We start from the raw sequence: 20,209 nt of genomic DNA, 5'->3' as shown, positions 1-20,209 counted from the left end.
CACACATGCATGTGAACAAAATTCTTCTTTATTATACCTGCCGATCGAAGGGTCAACATGAGCTCACGTGTCATTTCAGCATCAGGGCTGTTTACGCTGGCCGTAAACTGTCGAATGGAAACAACAACAACCACAACAAGAAAATTCACTGTTTCGCCGCAAGGGCGAAACAATTAATGCAATGGCAAGAAAAGCGGCCCGTGATGGACGCGCTGCTACGCTGCAGATACATCTACCCCCCGGTAGCCAGCGGAAGGGCAAGGTTCTCCATGCGCAAATATCTACCGCGCGAGCAGACAATGGAAGGGCAAGGTTCTCCCTGTGCAAGTATTAGTAGCGGGCAAGCTGGCCGAAGAAATTTGTATGCGCCCGTTGCGCTCCTCGCGCCATCTCGCTGGTAATGAAGAAACGCTTACAAGCGCCTGCCGTCTCTGAGTCCTGCCAGCGGTGAAGGTGTGTATATAACGTTTGCCGTTAGCTAGGTGAAGGGTCTGCGTTCTATGGCGTAGTGGTTAGCGCCAAGCGCTGTGGAGCGATATGTCACTGGTTGGATTCCGTGCTTCGGAAGCATTTTTTCTGAATTATTTTTCTTTGGGACTTCTATATATGTATATATACATGCTTATACATACACGGTGCATGACGGCGGCGGCAAAAACAAGCCGAGACTGTCCATATAATTGCTATCGCAATAAAAAAAACTGCATGTCACGATGACGTGACTGCGCGTGGCCTAGCAACCGGTTGCACAGCTGTGCACCTGCTTCGCTAGCGTATAGACTGCTCCGCGACCAGCCCCCCTGCCTGAACACTGCGCGCAATCGCTCGGTGGCAACAGACGTGACGGCACGGCCAACTGCGCATGCACTCCTGCATTCTGTATAAAGCCGGTGCGTGGCGGCGCAAAACGCAGACATGTTGAGACCGAAGAAGGTGCGGACTGCCGATGAGGATGCCCCTTACCGGTTATCGCGGTGCACTGCCAAGCGAGACTGCTGGACTGGACTCCTACAAATTTTCCACCACGTAGTACGGCCTAAACGGACTTGACTTGAACTTGGCATCAATTGGCATTAATTCGTATAGCTTAAAATCCCTTGGCATCACTAAGCATGTGTAGGATCAGCATCGAAACGATCGGCTCCGCTGTGCCTTAAGCCTTACGCCCTTAGTGCAATCTACAACTCCTTTTTTGTAGGTAGCAAAAGCTTTTAGTATTCCAATGCATTGTTAAATTAGCATTTGCTCTCTTTGTATTTGCAGATGTTCCCTCGCTATGAAAAATTTGCAGCGTCGCGTTTGTCTATGCAAAACATTAGCGTTGCTTTGTGTCTACCGTGGCAGTTTATTTATCAAATAAAAAAAATCATTTTTTGTTATTTCACGGAAACACACTTACTCCTAAAAAAGAAAGGAAGAACGAAAAGTCACAGTTTCGCCGCAACGGCGAAGCAATGAATGCGATAGCAACAAATTGGAATGTACACACAGGACGAGCGCGAACTGTCACAGTTGTTACTTATTTCTGTTTGAACAGCGCGCTCCTTTCGCAAACGCGGCCGCTGCAGCGAGCGAAGTTACCTTCGTAACTTCGCTCGCTGCAGCGAAGGAAACATCGCGCGGACATCGCGGGAAACATCGCGGGAAACATCGCGGGAAACATCGCGCGGACATCGCGGGGAAAGCGCGAGAGACTCCGCTCCACCCCCACCCCCGCCCGCCCGCCCCCTTGTTTTCTCGATAAGCGCACTAATGCGACCACGCCATGTAGGGCGAAGAGCAACGGCGTTCGCAAAAGCGGGACGAGCTGGCCGTCGCCTTTAAGTGCACCCGTTGCGATCCTAGCGCCATCTCGCTGGTAATGAAGAAACGCTTATAAGCGCCTGCCGTCTCTGAGTACTGCGGCAAAGGGTGTGTATATAACGCTCGCCGTTAGCCACCTGAACGATCTGCGCTCAGTGGCATAGTGGTTAGAGCCACGCGCTGCGGATCGAGAAGGCGCTGGTTCGATCCCGCGCTTCGGAAACTTTTAGGTGCGAAGTATCTTATGGCGGAGTTCGATCCGGTGGTGGTGGTGGTGGTGTGCGGCGTGACCACCCTTACTGCGCATGCGCATACCCTTTCCCATCCTCCTCTCCACTTTCGCTCTCCCCCTTTCAACTCTTCCTCTGAAACGCGGGGTAGACATGCCGAAATTCTCTCCTGCGCAACGCCGCGATGAGCACCAGAGCATGCGCATCCCCTCCCCGTCTCTCTCCTCTCCTACGCGGCCCCCTCTCGCATGCCTGCCGACCGCGTTCCCCGCTCGCCCTGTGAGAATTAACGGCCAGGCGAGGGAAGACAAGACGCGCGTAGCGTTCCTCTTCGCGTTCCACGACGCGAGGTCGGTAGCATGCCCAAAGAACGCCAACGGAACGCGATCGTGCAAGTTCTCCGGCTTCGCATCGCCTCATGGTCCCCTTTAGCGGGAAATGGTGTAATTTTTTTTTCGGAATAATTTTTCTTTTCTGCGTATATGTATTTATATATATATACATATATATACATATACGCAGCATGACGGCGGTGACGGCGACGGCAAAAATCAGCCGAAACTGTCCATATAATTGCTATCGCAATAAAAAAGTGTAAAGCGACCAGCCCTCAACTGCCCTCGATCAGCGCTGAAAAGATTATAGAGTAAAAAGTTATCGAGCCGATTGAAAACAACTTCAGTAAGGGGCTTATTGATTGTGGTGCTCCAACGTTAATGATATACCCATTAGTATGAACTACAAACCCTTGTTAACATGTTTTTAGCAAATCGTTCTTTTGAGTCGATCGCAGAAAACTATCATAATCATAAATGGTATGTGCCACTGTGCGTCTACCGGACAAGGAGTATAGAGAGAGAGAAAGAAATAAACAAATAGAGAGACGGAAATAAAGTTATAAAGAGAGAAAGGAAAAAATTCTTGCACGAGGCGGGATTCGAACTCGCGTACCCTCGATCCCAAGGCGGACCGTCCTAACCACTCGGCTATACAGGCACGCTAACAGAGCATCGCGTAGCCTTGTATAGTATAGTGTATCAGGGGAGTGTGAAAGGAAACTGAGTGTGAGGAGGAGAGATGTGATGGTGAAGAGGAGGGAAACGAGGAGAGGAGAGAGGAAACCGTAGCACAGAAAGAATGAGAAAGAGAGTAATAGGGAGAAAGAAATGCAAAAAAAGAGAGAGAGAACATCAACGAAAGAGAGAGAAATACGGAGAGCGAAAAAGATAGAAAGAAAGAGAAAAGCATCACGTCGTCCAGCGACCAGGGTGTGTCCAGATAAGATCGAACACGAGGTCCCGGTCTTCATTCCCGATTTTGATTAAATTTACTGTAGACGCAGGTATTAGGCCCAGAACAATGGTTTCAAAGTCAGCTTTTTTTAGGGGCGGATCTCCTTAAGCCTTGGATCTGTCCTTCCTCTGTGACCGGTTTGTAACCACTCGTCAACGTCTTCCTTTACTGCATACCAGAACGCACGCTTCTCACGAGCTAGTATGCAGTTCTGGTATGCAATAGTAGAAGAGGACGTTGACGAGTGACTCTCGTGCGTATTCGCCTGTGTGGCATTCTTTCTTCTTTACTGCGCGCGTTCTGGTATGCAGTAGAAGAAGAAGACAACGTTGACGAGTGACAATCTCGTGCGTGTTCGCCTGTGTGATGTTCTTCTTATTTACTACGTCGTGGGTCTGTCCTTCCTCTGTGACCGGTTCGTAACCACCTAGTTGTATGACTCACTCAGCAGGTGACGCTAGTGTGAGTGACGTCATAATGACGCCACTCGCACGTGACTGACGCAATAAAAGGCAATCGCTCTTGACGCGCTTCCTCTTTCGCAGCGAGTCACCGGATGAGGCAGGTGGCTGTAGACAGTAGACGAACAAAATAAAAGAACAAAATAAAAGTTGCTTTGTATATACGCACACAGTCTCGTCTATCTTAATGATGTAATCGGCGAACTTGCACGGGAGGATTACGGTTTTACCGATGGTCTCCCCCTCTCGAGCTTTGCCCACTTATCATCATTCATTCCGTGGATATGGCGTGCTTTTTTAGTTTTGTTTACTTGAAAACAATATATATTCATTTTGGCCGCAAAAGTCACTTTACCGTCAATTTGGCGATTTCTTAACTTTGAACGCACCTAGGGAACACACGGTGCACTTTTTGGTCACGATATTTATTCCTATCAAAGGACAAGTGAGCTGCAATCTTATGTGCATATCATTTCTTTTACTTGTCTAAGGACTTTTGAATGAAAAATTCACAGACATGGCAAACCGCGCTAAATGCCTGTACTTCGGGAATTTGTTGCTGCAAAAAAGTTAAACTGAGGACAATAAAACGCAGTACACGTTAGCTTTGATATTTGCCATTTCTTTTAAAATCGTTCTCGTGGTTTTATTTGCGGTTCCTTTTACTTCAGAAGTGGGCTGAAACGTAAGTGGTTTACCAAAAACGCTGAAGTTTGAAAATCGTTTTTTCGAAAAAGCCTTTTTTTTATGTTTTTTCCAAAATCCGTCTGTTTGAAGGCAAGGACATCGTCTATCAATCTGCATAAAAAAATTGCATTATTTTGGTTGCTAGCAAGTTCTGATGCGTCACATAGGACCAGTCAGCCTTGAGGCCACGCCGTTCGTTAGGCGCTCAACATGGGAGAGAAGTTGTTCAATATAATTGTACGCGACATAATCACAAAGCAGTAGCCTCACATCAACAAATGCGCAGCGGGTTGCATGGTGTACCAAGCTTTGTCTTGCGATCAGCCGCTTGACAAAGCCGCAGCAGCGGCCGCTCGACGACCCCCTGCGGGCGCTCACATAACGTGTAGTGCCGCTTCGACTGTGGGCGAGCTCCGCTTGCGCCTGAAAACTACGCTCAGAGGACGAATGAGATGAGCAATACATCACTGTCAAAACAAAAAGTTGTTAATCGCCAACAAGGTCCATAATATGCACGGAAACTCTGCCGGCAATTTTGCTGTGAGCGACTCCAGTTGTGCGTATATGTGTTGCTTCCTCTCTGGCGGTCTAAAAATAATTGGGTTGATGCTGTCAGCAACCTATGGCACAAAAGCAAGCTTGTGCCATCTAAAAAATGTCATACGTGCTCAGGATGGTCGAACAACTAAAGCTGGTGATGTTCTCCTTCTCATGCCAGAACATTGGTGTCAGCCTACTGTTAACAGAATAATGTCCAAACCGATTGCTTTATGAAAGTACCACTTTTACAATACTTTATTCTTTCGTGTGTTCACATATGATATTCAACATAAGCCGTGCGTTTATCACGATATTTTGAGGCTTCGGACATAACCGAAGCGGAAAAATACATGCGTACTGCACTGGAGGCGCCCAATGCAAAATTCGCAGCAGAGTTCTCGTTGTATAATACGCACCATGTTGGGAATTAACAATGTTTACTTTTCACAGTCCTTATTTCATTCGTCCTCTGCGCATAGTTTTCACGCGCAAGCCGAGCTCGCCCACAGTAGAAGTGGCAACCATGTAATGTGAACGCCCGCAGCCTCAAGCGGCCACTGCTGCGGCTTTATCAAGCAGCTGATAGCAAGACAAAGCTTGCTCTACCATGCAACCTGGCTGCGCATTTGTTGATGTGGAGCTACTGCTTTGTGATTATGTCGCGTACAATTATTCTGAACCACTTTTCTCCGATGTTCTGCACCTAACGGGAGGCGCGGCCGCTAGGCTGACTTGGTCAATTGTGACGCGTAAGAGCTTGTTACCAACCAAAATAATGCGCCGTTTTTTTATGCAGAAGGGTACACGAAATCGTTGCCTTCCAACAGAGGGATCGCGAAAAAAATTAAAAATGGCCTTTTTGAGAAAAACTGTTTTCAAACATCGGCGTTTATGTTAAACCACTTACGTTTCATCCCAATTCTGAAGTAAAAGGGAGCGTGAGAAAACCTGGAAAATTATTTTTAAGGAAAGCACAAATTTCACTTTTATCATGTACCGAGTTTATTGTCCTCAGCTTAACTTGTTTGCAGCAACAAATTCCGGAAGTACAGGTATTTAGCGCGATCTGCCATGTTTGTGAATTTCTTCCTCAAAGTCCAGACAGGTAAGAGAAATGATATGCACATAGGATTGTACCTCACTTGTTCATTGACGGCAATAAACATCGTGACCAAAAAGTGCACCGTGTTTTCCCTAGCTGCGCTCAAATGAAGAAATCTCGTAATTGACGGAAAGGTGACTTTTGCGGCCAAAATGTGCATATATTTTTTTATTTCAGGTGCACGAAACCTTTTTTTTTTGAAACTCACATCGAAACTATTGTTCTGGGCCTAATACCTGTGTCTACAATAAATTTAATTAAAATTGCGAATGGTGACCGGGATGTCGCGTTCCATTTTATCTGGGCAGTCGCTAGACGACGCGATGCTTGCTTCCTCTTTCTTTCAGTCTTTTTTCCTCTCTCTTTTTCTTTCTCCCTCTTTCGTTGATGTTTTCTGTCTCCCTTTTTCTTTTTACATTTATTTCTCTCTATATCTCATGTTCTCATTCTTTCTGTACTACGCTTTACTCCCTCCTCTCTTCCTTTCTTTCCTCACCATCTTACCTTTCCTCCTCACACTCGCTTTCGTGATTTATTTTCTCGATAGGCACAAGCGCAAGCACAGCGAGACGAGCGCTCGTGAGCTCGGTTGCCGAGGTACGCCGCCTTCACGATCGTGTTGCAGGAGTAAGTGATGCCCTCACGTGGTTCGGTGGAAGCTACATATCTGTTTGGTTCCCGGCGCTCACATACACAGCCACCTAAAACCCGATGAAACGGTCCACGCGCTGTTGCGAGAATTAACCCGCGAAAAAAAAATGAGCAAAGTTATATAGGGACCAAAAAAACAAGAACACTAAATATAGACCAATGAATGAATGGAGGCCCACGTGCGTTTAATATCCTTGGAAAGTGCAGCACATTTCGCATTGTTGATCAACTGCTGTAATTAAAACGGGTAAGCCTTAGTGTGTTGCGTGATATAACTAACTGACGACTTACGGCAAGTACGTTTCATTGTTGAAAACACAGATGAACGATGCAATATGCAAGCACCAACGGCGAAAGCAAGATGTCAAAGCAAGCCGGGCGGAAAGAGACGGCATAGAAGATGGTACCTCGATCCGACGAGTAAAAAGTGCCTAGCGAGCTGTGACAAAAAAGCACCCTTCCGATACAAAATGCATTGCGACGCAATCTGCCGAACTGGTGAGAAAATTGTGCCTTGGCTTTTATTCACAATTTGAAAATGCAAAACGTTTCTTATTCGTATTTCTGGTATCCTTCTTTGCGCAGTAATTAATGTTTGAAGCGGGTTGAAAACTGCGAAATGCTTTTCATTCTTATTACTGCGTTGTTTGTCGAACAGTAATTGGTTGCTTTTCTTGAAAAATCGCATATATATATATATATATATATAATATATATATAATCTAATATATATATATATATATATAGGTATATATATTATATATATATATATGCAATGGTGCTTCAAGAAATGTGTCCAAAATCTTCAAAATTCACACGAAATGCGATACGGGTTCGATGCGTTCAAATTACATCTACTGTAGCCGCAGGCATGTTAAATGATGGATAACGACATCACTTGGGACAGCTAAGAAAGTTATATTAATTACCTTTTTAGTTAGTGCAGTTATTTTCCAAAAAGTGGCGTCTAGCAATAATCGCGAAGTAGTGAAATTCAATCAAATTTAATGGCGAAACCTAAGATGCACAAACGCGGAAGAGCGCAACTGCCACATTCTTCTGAGCCGTCCCGAGTGAGTGGCTTTTTGTGTTGCAGCAAGCATCTTCCCATGATTCAAGAAACTATTTCGGATGGTAATTAAGAAAGATAAAATAATAACCTTTTAAGTAGTTGAGTTAGGCGGTTATGTCAAATGGGAGAATTGAAGTTCTTCCTGCGAAGAACTTCTTTTCTCCCATTTGTCATTACGGCCTTACGCAACTAATTAAAAAGTTAATTAATTTACCTTTCTTGATTATTGTCCTAAATGATGTCTTTAACCACCTCAAGATGCCTGCCGCAACAGATAAAAACAATTGTGAAGGCTGCGAGCAAATATTGAATTTTCCTGCTTTTCGGGGATATTGGACACATTTCTTGAAACACCGGAATATAAATAAATGTACCAACAAAAAAACCTACCAGACCGCGAAAATTTTGCACTGACCAATTTAGGGTGTGAAACAGAATATCTGTTTTCCCGCGGGGAGGTATAAAAAGACAAGAAAGCGAAGGGCATAGATATCGATTTTTTTTTAAAAACACTTTAGTTGAAGACGCTCCTAAATTTTGGTTATTTCAATAAAACATGAAAATCGAATCAACCTTTTTGGGCGTGTGCGTGTGTCATGCCCACCTCATTCGCCAACAACACAAGTAACAATCTAAATAAAAATACCATGTTAGGAAATGAAATAAACGTACTTGTCAGGCTCAGCGCAAGTAACAAATTGGTACTTCACTATTGGCCGCATTGTTTCTCAAAATAACAATTCACTGAAACGCGATTACGCGAATTGAAACGCGATTCCGTAATATAGCTTCTATAGTGGCGTACTTTGATGGCTGCAGGTAGCAAAAAATTGGCTATCAATGCTTGAAGAAAATTGTTGTTGCTGCAGGGAATATAGCTTCGTAATCAAGTTCCGTTCGTGAAATCACCTGCAGCAAATAATTCAGAAAATTGCTAATAAGGCCAGTTTCATTACATAATAATTCCAATGTGTAATCATCGAATAAATAAATAAAGCTTCTTTGTTGTTGTTCTTTTCAATTATGCTGTATATATATTACTTCTAAACGCAGCGCGCACGTGTTGGAACCTCTGGAATTAACGATTAAAATTGTGTTGGCTTAATTTAGTAAGATATTTGTTTTACGTGTATGTAAAGGAAAGCATTCACAATAGTATTACAGAAAAATCAAAGCCCACATTCATAAAACATTGCTGTCGTTAAAATTGTTAGTAGCTAAGGATGCCAAAGACTTACGAACAAAACAGCCCGTGTTCATGAAGAAGGTTATAGCTTAGTAAAGTACTTACTCTGCGTGTTTTCAGGGAGAATTTTACATTGAGTCACACAGTATGTGTTCCAGAAATTTGGAGGTTTCAGCAAATACATCACTAAACTCCAAATGATAACTGAGAGTTGTCTGCTTTTTTAGTGGACTGTGTACTTATTAGAGCTAAAACATAAGAACAATACCATTAGTAACCTCGATAACAATAAATACCACGTGTAAATATGCGTATCTTCTACCTACCATTAACTGTCATCGGAAAAGTAAGTCTTCTGTGATATTTCTGTAGCACTTTATTCAACTAACAGCGTGTTTTCTGAACTGCACACTTGAAGACGTAAATACAGTGTTCTTGCTTACCTTTCCAGATTCGACATGGGAGATACTATGTCGGAACTAAAAAAAATCTCTGGAATAAATAAGCCGAGAAAAAATTGTACCATTCCTTAATAATTTCGCAATTTCCGCGCGGTGGCCATCTGAAATGCTGATTATTGCACAGAACGAAGGATTCTGAAATGTAGGCTTCGTAGACCCTTTAAATTACCAACGTATGGGAAATGTAACGACCAAGATTGTGGATGGTGGTGTATCAGAGCACGCCCATCTGCATCCGTGTTGAACACTCCAAGTTGAACGCTTCATGTTTCAGAAGTGTGGCCCCCGATTGCATAAATTAATGCATTACTAAGTGGGAAACAGGCTTGTCCGTTCCAATGCGAAAGTAGGACCATATGCTCCAAAGAATTTTGAAATTACGCTGGTGTTGAATATACGTTGTGAATGTTATCCAACTGCTACCTTTGCCTTCCAGAAAAAGCTTGCCATTTTTCAGCAACTGGCTTTCCCTGTGTAATTAAGTCTTTGCATCCAGTATTCATTTACAATCAGACCCAGATGAAATGTGTGAAAGGGATTTGGCTGCGATTACTACGGAAACAAATTCGTTACTTTAAGGGAATGTGAGAAAGACATGCGTAAAAGGTAAGTAAACTTTATGGGCAATACATATTGTAGTAGCGCTTGCGGTTTAGCTCAGTCGTAACAGTCTATCTATGCAGAATTTATAAATGTGGGAAGAAGTGTTGTGCTTAGCTGTAACTGCAATTTAAATGAGGCTAAATTACATCTGCACAATCCTAAGACACCTCAATGGGCTAAGTTGTTCGAGTAATTCTAATTCACTATTAACATACTCTACATTACATGACCGATCTCTCCTCTATCTTACTGAGCCGAGGGTAGACTGAGAACGCCAAATAGAGTAACAGACAAGAGAGCGAGTCTGTGCTATAGAAACAGTCCACCGCTTTGTGTGAGTGCTTACAAGATGTGTTCACAATCTTTGGCGTATGCCAGCGAACGAACTCATGAGTTGAATCGCTCACAGTCAGACATGAGCTTTGTAGCATCAAAACATCATGTGTACCTGACTAAGTGAATTTAAGGCACATCTGAGGAGTCATGAGGGCTCCTGATAATAGGTTTTGTCATTTTAAGTTCCCTTAAACACATAGAACGTTGGAAAAGCTTAGTCGAAATAAAGCCCTGAGTTGAATTTAGCGCGGCAAGACTATAAGTGAGACTGAATTAAAAAACTACATTATGACCAAGACTGGATATTGCTAAATTTGCAAACGTTTCAAAAACACTGACGGAACTTACTTATAATTTTTATTTCACCTTTGCGTATTCATTTTGATAGCGAATTGCATATTTTTAGGAAAGATATTTTTTAAGTTTTCTTTTCTCATCCGCTGTGAACTATGCAACCTTTTTACAAGTATTGGGAGCATCAATACTTCCAAAGAAAGGCTACATTGTGAATGAGGCAACGCCCTGTGTCAGAACAAAGGGCTTGGGACCTTGGCCGAGTACGTCGTCAGCACAGAAGGCTTTGAAAGCATCATTGCGCTACTTGCGGACAACTGGTCTTAGAGACAGACTCTAAGCAGTGTCGCATTCTCCTTTCCTTTTTTATCTTTTTTTGCGTTTCTTGCTCTCCTTTTTTGTAACATCTCTATTCTATTACCTTTTATCCCCCTTACCCCTTGCTTCCCCCTGCACAGGGTAGCCAGCCGTTCTAAGAACTGGCTAACCTCCCTGTCTTTCCGCTTCTTTACCCCTTCCTCCATTCCTTCCTTCCTCAATCACATGATAGCAATGTAACTTTTTCACAAGTTTTGGAAGCACCAATACTTCCACAGAACGGCTACATTGTGAATGAGGCAACCACGACCAGCAATGTGGTATTTTAAGAGCGTAGCTCTTTAAGCTATTCCATGCGCGGGTAGTGCGAGCAGAAACTATCATCGTTACTAATCGGCACGCGCTCTCAATTCTTCCTCTCAGACCCCGTCTTCATCTTCTGCTTAGCTCACAAAACACGTGCGCCAATTTCTACGGTGTGGGATGGAATAACTATGATAGGTAAGCGAACGAGTACAGGGAGAGACAAAATAAAGAAGGAGCAAGAGAGAAGTTATGGCGAAAACAATATCTTGGCCGGGCGGGATTTGAACCCGCGTACTTACGATCCAAAGGTGAGCGGCCTAACCACTCCGCTATCCATGCAAGCACGCTAGCAGAGCGTAGTATAGCCTTGTATAACATAGCATAGCAATGGGGCGGCAAAGGGAAGTGAAGGTGAGGAGGAGGGGAGGGAGTAAAGCATAGCATAGAAAGAAAGAGAAAGCATGAAATATAGAGGAAGAAATGGAAGAAAGACAAAAAGAGAGAGAATCAAAGAAAGAAGCACACCATAGGAGGAAAATGAGAAATAGAGAGAAAGGGAACAAACACAAAAAGAGAAAGAAGGCAAAAGAAAGAAATAAAGATCGAAGGAACGAGGAAGAAGAAACAGAGAGAGAGAGAGAGAAAGAAATATGTGCAAGACAGAGACCGATAGAGAGCGAGAAATACACAGAAATACATCGATAGAGAAAGAAATAGAAATAAACAGTCAAACAAAAAATATAGCAAATCAGAACTGAGAGAAAAAGAAAGAAATAGAAGATGAAAGAAATAGAAAAATAAAGAGAAACAAGGAAGGCCGCCCAGCTCCGCAATTGCTTCAGGCTTAGCACCCCTAGTGCGAAGCTCCTTCATTTTTTTCTACAGAACTAGAGCTTCTAGAAAGGTCGCTTAAAGCTTCCTGTCCAAGCCCTCCAAATGAATATTAAAATTTGCCTTCCCCTCAAAGGTAGCCTCAGTCTACGGACCTGATAGCGATACCGTGGTTTCGGCAGGTGAAATAAAATAAAGTAGAATGATTAATTCCTGGGAATAAATGTGCAAGAAATTGCCGAAGGCATACTTTCCTTTATAATTGTGTACGTGATACAACATACACTAACTCAGTTCTTTCTAGCAAATCTGCCGATGTTCACACGTCTCAGTTCATTTTTGAAAGCGAGTATTCATTAATCTGGCGGATCACAACGCCTATTTGCAAGTACCACGTACAGCAGATTCCGAACCATAGACGAAAAATCGAATTCCAACAACTCTGATTTAAATTTGAGCAGTCCCAACATTACTTCACCGTTAGGCAGGTCAACTGGCGCATGCCATGTAGGACAACATAAGAGAATATGTCAGTGTGATTTACATTGTTTTCATTCTATGTCTTTCTGGTAGTTGTGAACATAATTCTATCAAAACGTTAAATATTTGTATTGTTGGTGTAGCCTTGCAAAGCACCAGCGCACAAACACGACGAGGACAAAAAGAAAGAACATCGTGGTGGTGTGGTCTTCGTTCTTTTCCTCGTCGTGATAGTGCTCTGGTGGGTTCTAATGCTATCAGCGTGCATGACAAAGACATCTACTGAAAAATCAAGAGGGTTATCAAAGTGGCAAACTTTAAGTTATACACCAACTAGCCCAGTCCAACGCCTTGGTTTAAGTTATACAGGCGTCTATGCTTCTCCGTGAAGTTGATCGACGAATAACTCCAACTTTTTAATACAGAAAGTAGGAGGCTCCTAAGATATCAATCAAGGCAAATAGTTAACCCTTCGCAGACACGGGCATGTTGAACACTAAATCTTTTTTGGATGAAATTTGACTCTACATCGCTAGATACAAGCTAAATAAACTAATTTTGTGGCGCAGGTTTACCTAAATGGTCAAACAATTGGTGTCGTGCTCATTGAATTTTCAATAAGAATTTAACCCTGAAAAGCAAATGCAGTGCTTGGTATGATTCTCTCGGCGTCTCTCATTTGGCTGTGCCGACATGGCTTACCAGTATTCCTAATAAAGATACATGCACAAATACGGAGCTGACAGATTTCTTTTCACGCACCGTTCTCTAATTATTGCTCGGGTTTAACGTCGTAGAACCACGATATGATTGCTAGGAACGCCGTACTGGAGGTCTCTGGGAATTTCGACCGCCTGGGGTTCTTTAACGTGCACCTAAACCTAAGTACACGGCCCTCAAGCATCTTTGTCAATTTTCTCCCGCGACTTTCGGGTCAGCAATAGAGCAATCGAGCTTTTAGGGGCGAAGCTCCTTAGGGTCGAGGCTTGTCTGCTATCGCGTCGTAGCCAGCTGCTAGTACTCGCCGCTCCCGCTAGAGGCGCAGCTGCGCTCTCGTTTAATTTGAATGGCGCCCACTAGATGGCGCGGCGGCGCTCGCTGCCACACTCGGCGCGTGCTCTAACTTGGTACGAGACTGCTAGAGGGCCTCGCCTATATATAGCGCTCGCTCTTGGCACGCTTCCTTTCTCTTTCGCGGGTCGTCGCTCAGTGCGCTTCGATACTGCTATCCTGCTACTGTGAACACCGAAGAAGACAAGGCGGCGGCGGAGCGGAGGGCTGGCAAAGCGGCTGCAGCGTGGACTCGTCGTCAAGACCCTGCTGTGAGAGCTCGCGAAGCGGAAGCGGCGTTATACTCAAAGGGAAGCGTTCCTCTGAGCTTAACGTGATACATGACTAAAACAAAATCAGGGGAACCTTCTCTTTGTGGTCCATAGAGCTCTTGAACAAAACCATCATCTACCTCATGTGTATATATCAAAACATTGAGTATATACTGTAACAATATGTAAATAATGAAACATTGTTTATATATTCTATATATAATCCCACCACACCCCCGTGTTTCTGTGTCACGTCTTTGTATGATGTTCGAGTGGTCAGAAATTTAGGAGGATTCACTGGTTTCCCAGCTTACCTCGGAGCTTCGCCCACTCATAATCATTCACTTTATGGATATGGATTGATTTTTATGCCCTCTTTGAGTGATTTGTTTCCTGGACTAGTTTCAGTTCTTTCGTTGCAAGCCTGTACGTAGCACTGTATTCCTACATTTATTATTTGTGCTGCTTTCCTTTGTAATTCTGTATTAAACGTGCGCCAATATTAAATGCTACTAACATATAATACTAACCTATGTAACATGCGTCATTCATTACGAATGCATTTTGTACGCTAGCATCTCCCCAGACTTCTTACCGTATTCTTAAAAACGTCGACCAACTTGCCTTTCATTACACGCTTATGTGTTTGGGGTAACGAAAAATTTTCTTCGCAATTTAAATCTTCAGTGATCTGCCGGAAGCTGGTAGCAATGCTATGCGTTTCATTGTTAATTGTCATCAAACAATGACAAACTGTTCATATAACAAAGTTTGCATATTCAGCCAGGATTCCTGTAGTTGCAGCTCAAACATCTTTACGTCCTTAAGGTTTTCTAGCCACCATAGTTCGCAAACTTCAGCTCAGCAGAGTATCTTACGCAGGAGGATTACAACAAGCGCAAAAGCAAGTAACAATTGCCGCTGGGATGAGCAACGAACCTTCTAACCAAATACCAACTTCTGTCCCACCTAATCATGATCTACCGGCTCCACCACTACTGGGTGCATCTTTTGGCCAAGTTATTACAGGAAATCAAGTCGCAGCTGGTAAGTCAGAATCGATTGTAGTAATGTATTTTATTATTATCTTCGCCGTCAAAAGCACAGAGACTTAGAAAAAAAACTGATGCTTCGGCGGGTGACACAGCGGCAGGGAGGAGGAAGGGGCAGGTGAGATTCCTTTTCGAAGTGTAAGGGATACAAAAGTAGGAACTCAAAAAAGTAGATGCGCAGTTCTCCGCGCCATAAAAACAATGATGAATACACACAGATATGTTTGCAGACAAGCCTAAAATATGCTGGCGAAGTTTTCCTCGAAGATGCAATTTCTCTTGTCATCACTAAAGTTGACAACATATCATGGTCTGAAGAAAAAATTGATCATGTTTATATAAATTTGCGCCAGCTCTGTCATTCAACGCGTCGTCCAAGTACGCTTGCTGAACAAAGAAAAGCTTTAAAGTGGTCCCTGATTTCTCGGGAAATTGGCTTTAGTCTACGCATTCTTTGATGGTTACGCAAACATTTATGCAACCTCGAGTACTGCCTCGATATGGGCAGGATTGTACGCAAATACGCTAAAAGTGTGCCTTGCACCTAGTACGCGCGTTAGGCTTGCCTATAGAGCAAAGCACACTTTTGCAACAAGAGATCGTAGACGAATCGCAGAACGAAGTTGTCCGTAATGCTCGTCGTTTGTTTCTATGTTTCGTGTTTTGATCCTCGCTACACTTAAAACACATTGTGCAGGACTCTGGCATTCACTTATACAAGTGCACGAATGTGTAACTGGAGCTGACCTCCTTTCTATCTATACTAGACTCACGCTTCCCTCCTCACACACTGGATCATCTACAGACTGGTATAATCAGAAATCTGGACAATGGCAAAGAACACGGTTTCGTTTTACAGACAATAGAGCGCACGCTAGTTCTTGAAAACAAGACTTCATACGTGCATTGTATAACCTTGCGTACACGCTATATTTACTTAGTGCAGCCGTAAAATGCTCTAAGGAACCTTCCCTTGAAAAGTAGTGGGAGGTTAGTAATAATGCACATACATGCTATAAAAGTCAATCGATTCTGTTACTGCGGCTTACGATGTTAGTATGCAGCGGTTCAAGCAGTGAAGTTCGCCATCGTCTTCCCTGTGCACTTTCTTCGATATTGCTTATGCAGCGCGCAAAACTCATGTTTACACACAGACAATCCTACATAACACAAAAAATAGTAACGACAAAGATGTGGACAGCATTGTGATAACCCAACTTGGGACTCAGGCCTTGCCACAAGCACAAATATTTCGTAGAAAGTGCTTCAGCCATAGCAGCCCACATATCGTTAATTAATTAGGGCACGGCTTCCTGATTGTCTCTTATGTAAATGAACTGATACATCAATAACTATTTCACTTCACTGCATTTTCAGGTCCTTGGGGTATGAAAAGTGGTAACGTTAAGTAGCTTCTGATTCTTTGTCGATAAAGCAGAGATCAAACGTACAAAGGCAGTTGATATTGAGCTGCATCATGCAAAAGCCAGATATGCAGCTTTATTGAACGTTTAAACTTGCTGTCATAGACACTATTGTAAAAGTTTGATTTCTTTTAATTTGTACCGATGAGCACGATATTGGGCCGTGAGTTTAACAAGCTCTTGCAAGTGTATAGAAGACTATTTCACTAAAATAAACTGTTTGCTACAGGCTCCGCACAAAACCAAGTGACAATTGGAGGGAGCACCTCTCAGGCATCAGTTCAAGGACCCAGTTCTGATTTAGGTATCAGTATTCAGCAAAGCTCGACTAGTACTGGTGAGGCGTTTTTCGGACATTTCACTGGACAATGTGTTCTTTTATTTTTCGAAATATTTGTTAAGACCGCACGGTCTACAAATAACCATTATGGCTATTTGAATTGAAGAGAACATAGTTATGCCAGGACAGGGCTGTAGAGAGCATTAGCCGCAGTTAGTTTGGACTACATGCTCTAAAGCAGGAGTCATGCATATCAGTACTCTCCGAAACATAGGAGGATAAAATGAGCTCCGTATAATGCACAATGAATACACGTTTCACTCCAATATAATCATGTGGCACGAGTTTTAGCAAGCAGTTTTCTTTGGCAAGATAAACAGTAATGTAATCAACCAGATGGCTGCAGAAATTACTTACAAGGGATACTCCAAAAAACGGCAGGAAGTGGAAGATGGAAACTGCGATGAAAAAATCCGCAAAACAGGGGGTGGGTGCTCGAGCCAACGTTTCGACAAGTGGACCTGTCTCCTTCAAGCCTTGAAGAAGACAAGTCCACTTGTCGAAACGTTGGCTCGAGCACCCACACCTGTTTTGCGGATTTTTTCATTACAAGGGAAACTCTAACTCAAAGATAACCTCGTTGTGTGCAGGTGGAACCCCTGTGGAATCGACACTGAGTTCCACACAGTCAAGCTCCCAGGCCTCCGTGCATTCGCAGAGTGCTATGTCAACTTCGGGTCAGCAACAAACACAAACTCCTGCGGCCGTCCCTTCTGGGCCAGCGATTCAAGTTACCCAGGTAGTCACAGGTGGGTGAAACTACGCATGTTTCTGTTATCGTTCCCTTTGCAAATCCCGCCGTATCTGAAATACCACAGCATCGAATTGAACTTCAGCTTATGAAGGAAAACTACAAATGTAGAATTTTTTACCAAATTGAAAATGCTATGGAAGTAAGAAGCTGTAGGATTGAAATATGTGCCTGCCAAATGTCTTCTGTTAGAAGTCCGCGCTAGTCGTTCATATAAAGTTGCCGGTTCCTCATTTTGCAAACATTGTCACGTGTCTACGGTAACACACTAAATATTTCGCGATAGCAGCACGTGCGATATCAGTGTATTCCGTTTAGAAAACATGCACTTTCTTGAACACCTCAGCCGTTTAGAACTAGCAAGCATAGCTAGACAGCGAAGGCAGAACATAAATTTTTGCAGACAGATACGTAACTGCGATGATCGCACGGATGACGACAGGGCATGTTGTGTTATAATGAGGATGATCAGGACCGCTCATATGGTGCACTGTTTCAGTTCATTAAGCGAAGACAGTGAAGCCACTTTCCTCTACTCCCAGCAACTAGTCATTTTACAAAACAGCAATATTAACAAATATAAAGCTCAAAACACAGTAGCATCATTACTTACAAACGTAAATTTCAAAACAGATGCAATGTGCTATGTTTCAATAGTTATGAAAAACAGCCCAGAAATAGCATTTCAACACAAAGGACAACAAAGGAACACAGCATATGTACTGGGACGTGTTGACTGCGTGCAATGCCAAATTTGTTTTTTTAACAAGGTCGGCAACTGGGCTTGTTGGTACGGTTACATTTTAAACTGAAGCGGAGCAAACGAAAAATATGAGATTTGGTGGAGATAGCACGCTCTTACTCGAAACATAGATGTTTTTTAGAAGAAAATATAAAGTAACCGCGAACTGAAGCTCACTGTACAGTATATAAAAGTACAGTCAGTTTGCCGAATTGGTACTGATTCATGACTGTCTGCGCAACGCGAACACTAACTTGAACACGGCACTCGTGGTGTCTTTTTCAGCGCATGCATGGCTGGCGCAGCCAGCCATGCATGCGCTGTAGCTACAACATAATCTTGCGAACTTACCAAAATGCAAAAACGTGAAATATGATTTTGGGATCTGGCTGTGAGAAATTAAAAGCACAAACTGGTTTATTCACGAAGCTCACACTTATTGCCGTCGGTGCAAAAAAATGCTTTGTCTCTCAGTGGTGAAAGAACATATGAAAGAGGGTTCGTAAATTTCTACAAACTCACGGTGGACGATGCGTTCACAGTAGAATAAGGCAAACTGAATTACAGCTCAAACAGCTTTGTTGAGTACCTGTGGTGATGATCAGCCACTTTAAACAGTTCGAATTACTGCTGCATCATGTAAAAATGAGAGCATCGTAGTAACTACTTCCGTGTTTTAGTCATCTAAGGGATGACATGACAGGACAAGAGCTTCACTAAGGTTCTGAAAGGCTAAGGTTTTAGAACTTTACCGCGAATATGAATACGAACCTTCACAAATGCCAGCAGTGTGCGTGAACTTTGGCGTCCTCTGGTATAAAATGTTGCCACATACTTGCTGTTTACACAAGAAATATATAAGGACAGCGAGTTAACGAGAGTGAGATTTGCCGGAGTGACACCACTCGGAAATAGACCAGCAGTTCAAGTAAATCCAAAAGTGGCATAGTTAGAGATGTTCCGGCATAAGTTCGTGCCCGTTGCTACATGAAACATTTCCGTCGATATTTTTTTGAAGAATTGGGCATAGCGGTAGCTATAGATAAGCCTTAGGTTTTCAATCGCGCTTTTTAGCCCCTGCTTGCGTTTTAGTTATTTAAAAATTCAAATGCATGCAGGGAGATAGTATGGCTAGTTCAGGAATGCTTTTTATATGTGTTCGTGGATTTGACCACAGAGCACAGTGAAATAATATTCTTTTTAATGAAGTTCGCATGGTTCATATCAAGTGCTAGCTAATATTTTGCAGACTGTTCATAAGGCACTTGTCCAGAGTTCCGAGAGATGAGCTGGTGCTTACAACAGCTATTTAGGCTATAAGCATTCTTTGTGCTACGCTTTGTCTCTTTTTATATGTATTTGAAAGAAATTCTTAGGACACAACTGGCCGTATTTGCGACTCAAACTTCATATAGCTGTTGTCGTTGTTCTGCACAGAGGGGACGCAACAAACAGCAGGTGGCGCCGAGGCCAGCTCCCAGGCCGCTTTGCAGACGCGGACTTCAATTTCAACTCAGGGTCAGCAACCAGCTCAAACACCTACCGCTGTTCCTCCTGGGCCCGGGCCTCAAGTTCCACAAGTAGACACAGGTGAGGGAAATTTATAACTCTTTATTAACAGTCATGCAGAAAATTAGGCACTGCAACATGTGGGGCTTTGCCTAAAACGCCGCATCGTGTTATTCAACTTCATAGGATGCATTTGGACCACAGTATCAGGGATAACGGTATGATTAAACATTGGTATGTTGGTCTATAGTATATCCACCCGATGCCATTAAGATACCAATGTTGTTCGTTCGCTTTCTCATTGTTGTATTCTTACGATGTTACATCTTGTTCCTAGCCAGTAAACGCATGTCGCGAAGGCTACGTACTACGCATTGTTCAAACGCTCCTTAGGAGTTATCATACAGATTTGACC

At 43.2% G+C, this 20,209-nt stretch overlaps 1 protein-coding gene across 1 annotated transcript in view; it reads left to right on the top strand.

Moving 5' to 3' along the window:
* Window positions 1-20,209, top strand: part of LOC119403309 (uncharacterized) — a 49,831-nt gene that overhangs the window by 9,125 nt on the left and 20,497 nt on the right. Inside the window, exons 4-9 of the mRNA XM_049418268.1 lie at window positions 7,089-7,265; window positions 9,923-10,092; window positions 14,862-15,023; window positions 16,682-16,789; window positions 17,383-17,541; window positions 19,723-19,875. Of these exons, the coding sequence (XP_049274225.1) occupies window positions 14,903-15,023; window positions 16,682-16,789; window positions 17,383-17,541; window positions 19,723-19,875 (541 nt within the window). The 5' untranslated portion in view covers window positions 7,089-7,265; window positions 9,923-10,092; window positions 14,862-14,902. The remainder of the gene's footprint in view (window positions 1-7,088; window positions 7,266-9,922; window positions 10,093-14,861; window positions 15,024-16,681; window positions 16,790-17,382; window positions 17,542-19,722; window positions 19,876-20,209) is intronic.

This window comes from Rhipicephalus sanguineus, chromosome 8 (genome assembly GCF_013339695.2).
Source record: "Rhipicephalus sanguineus isolate Rsan-2018 chromosome 8, BIME_Rsan_1.4, whole genome shotgun sequence".
In the NCBI taxonomy this organism is placed as follows: Eukaryota; Metazoa; Arthropoda; class Arachnida; order Ixodida; family Ixodidae; genus Rhipicephalus; species Rhipicephalus sanguineus.
The sequence above is the reverse complement of the archived record's forward strand: the minus strand, read 5'-3'. Positions and strand labels throughout refer to the sequence as shown.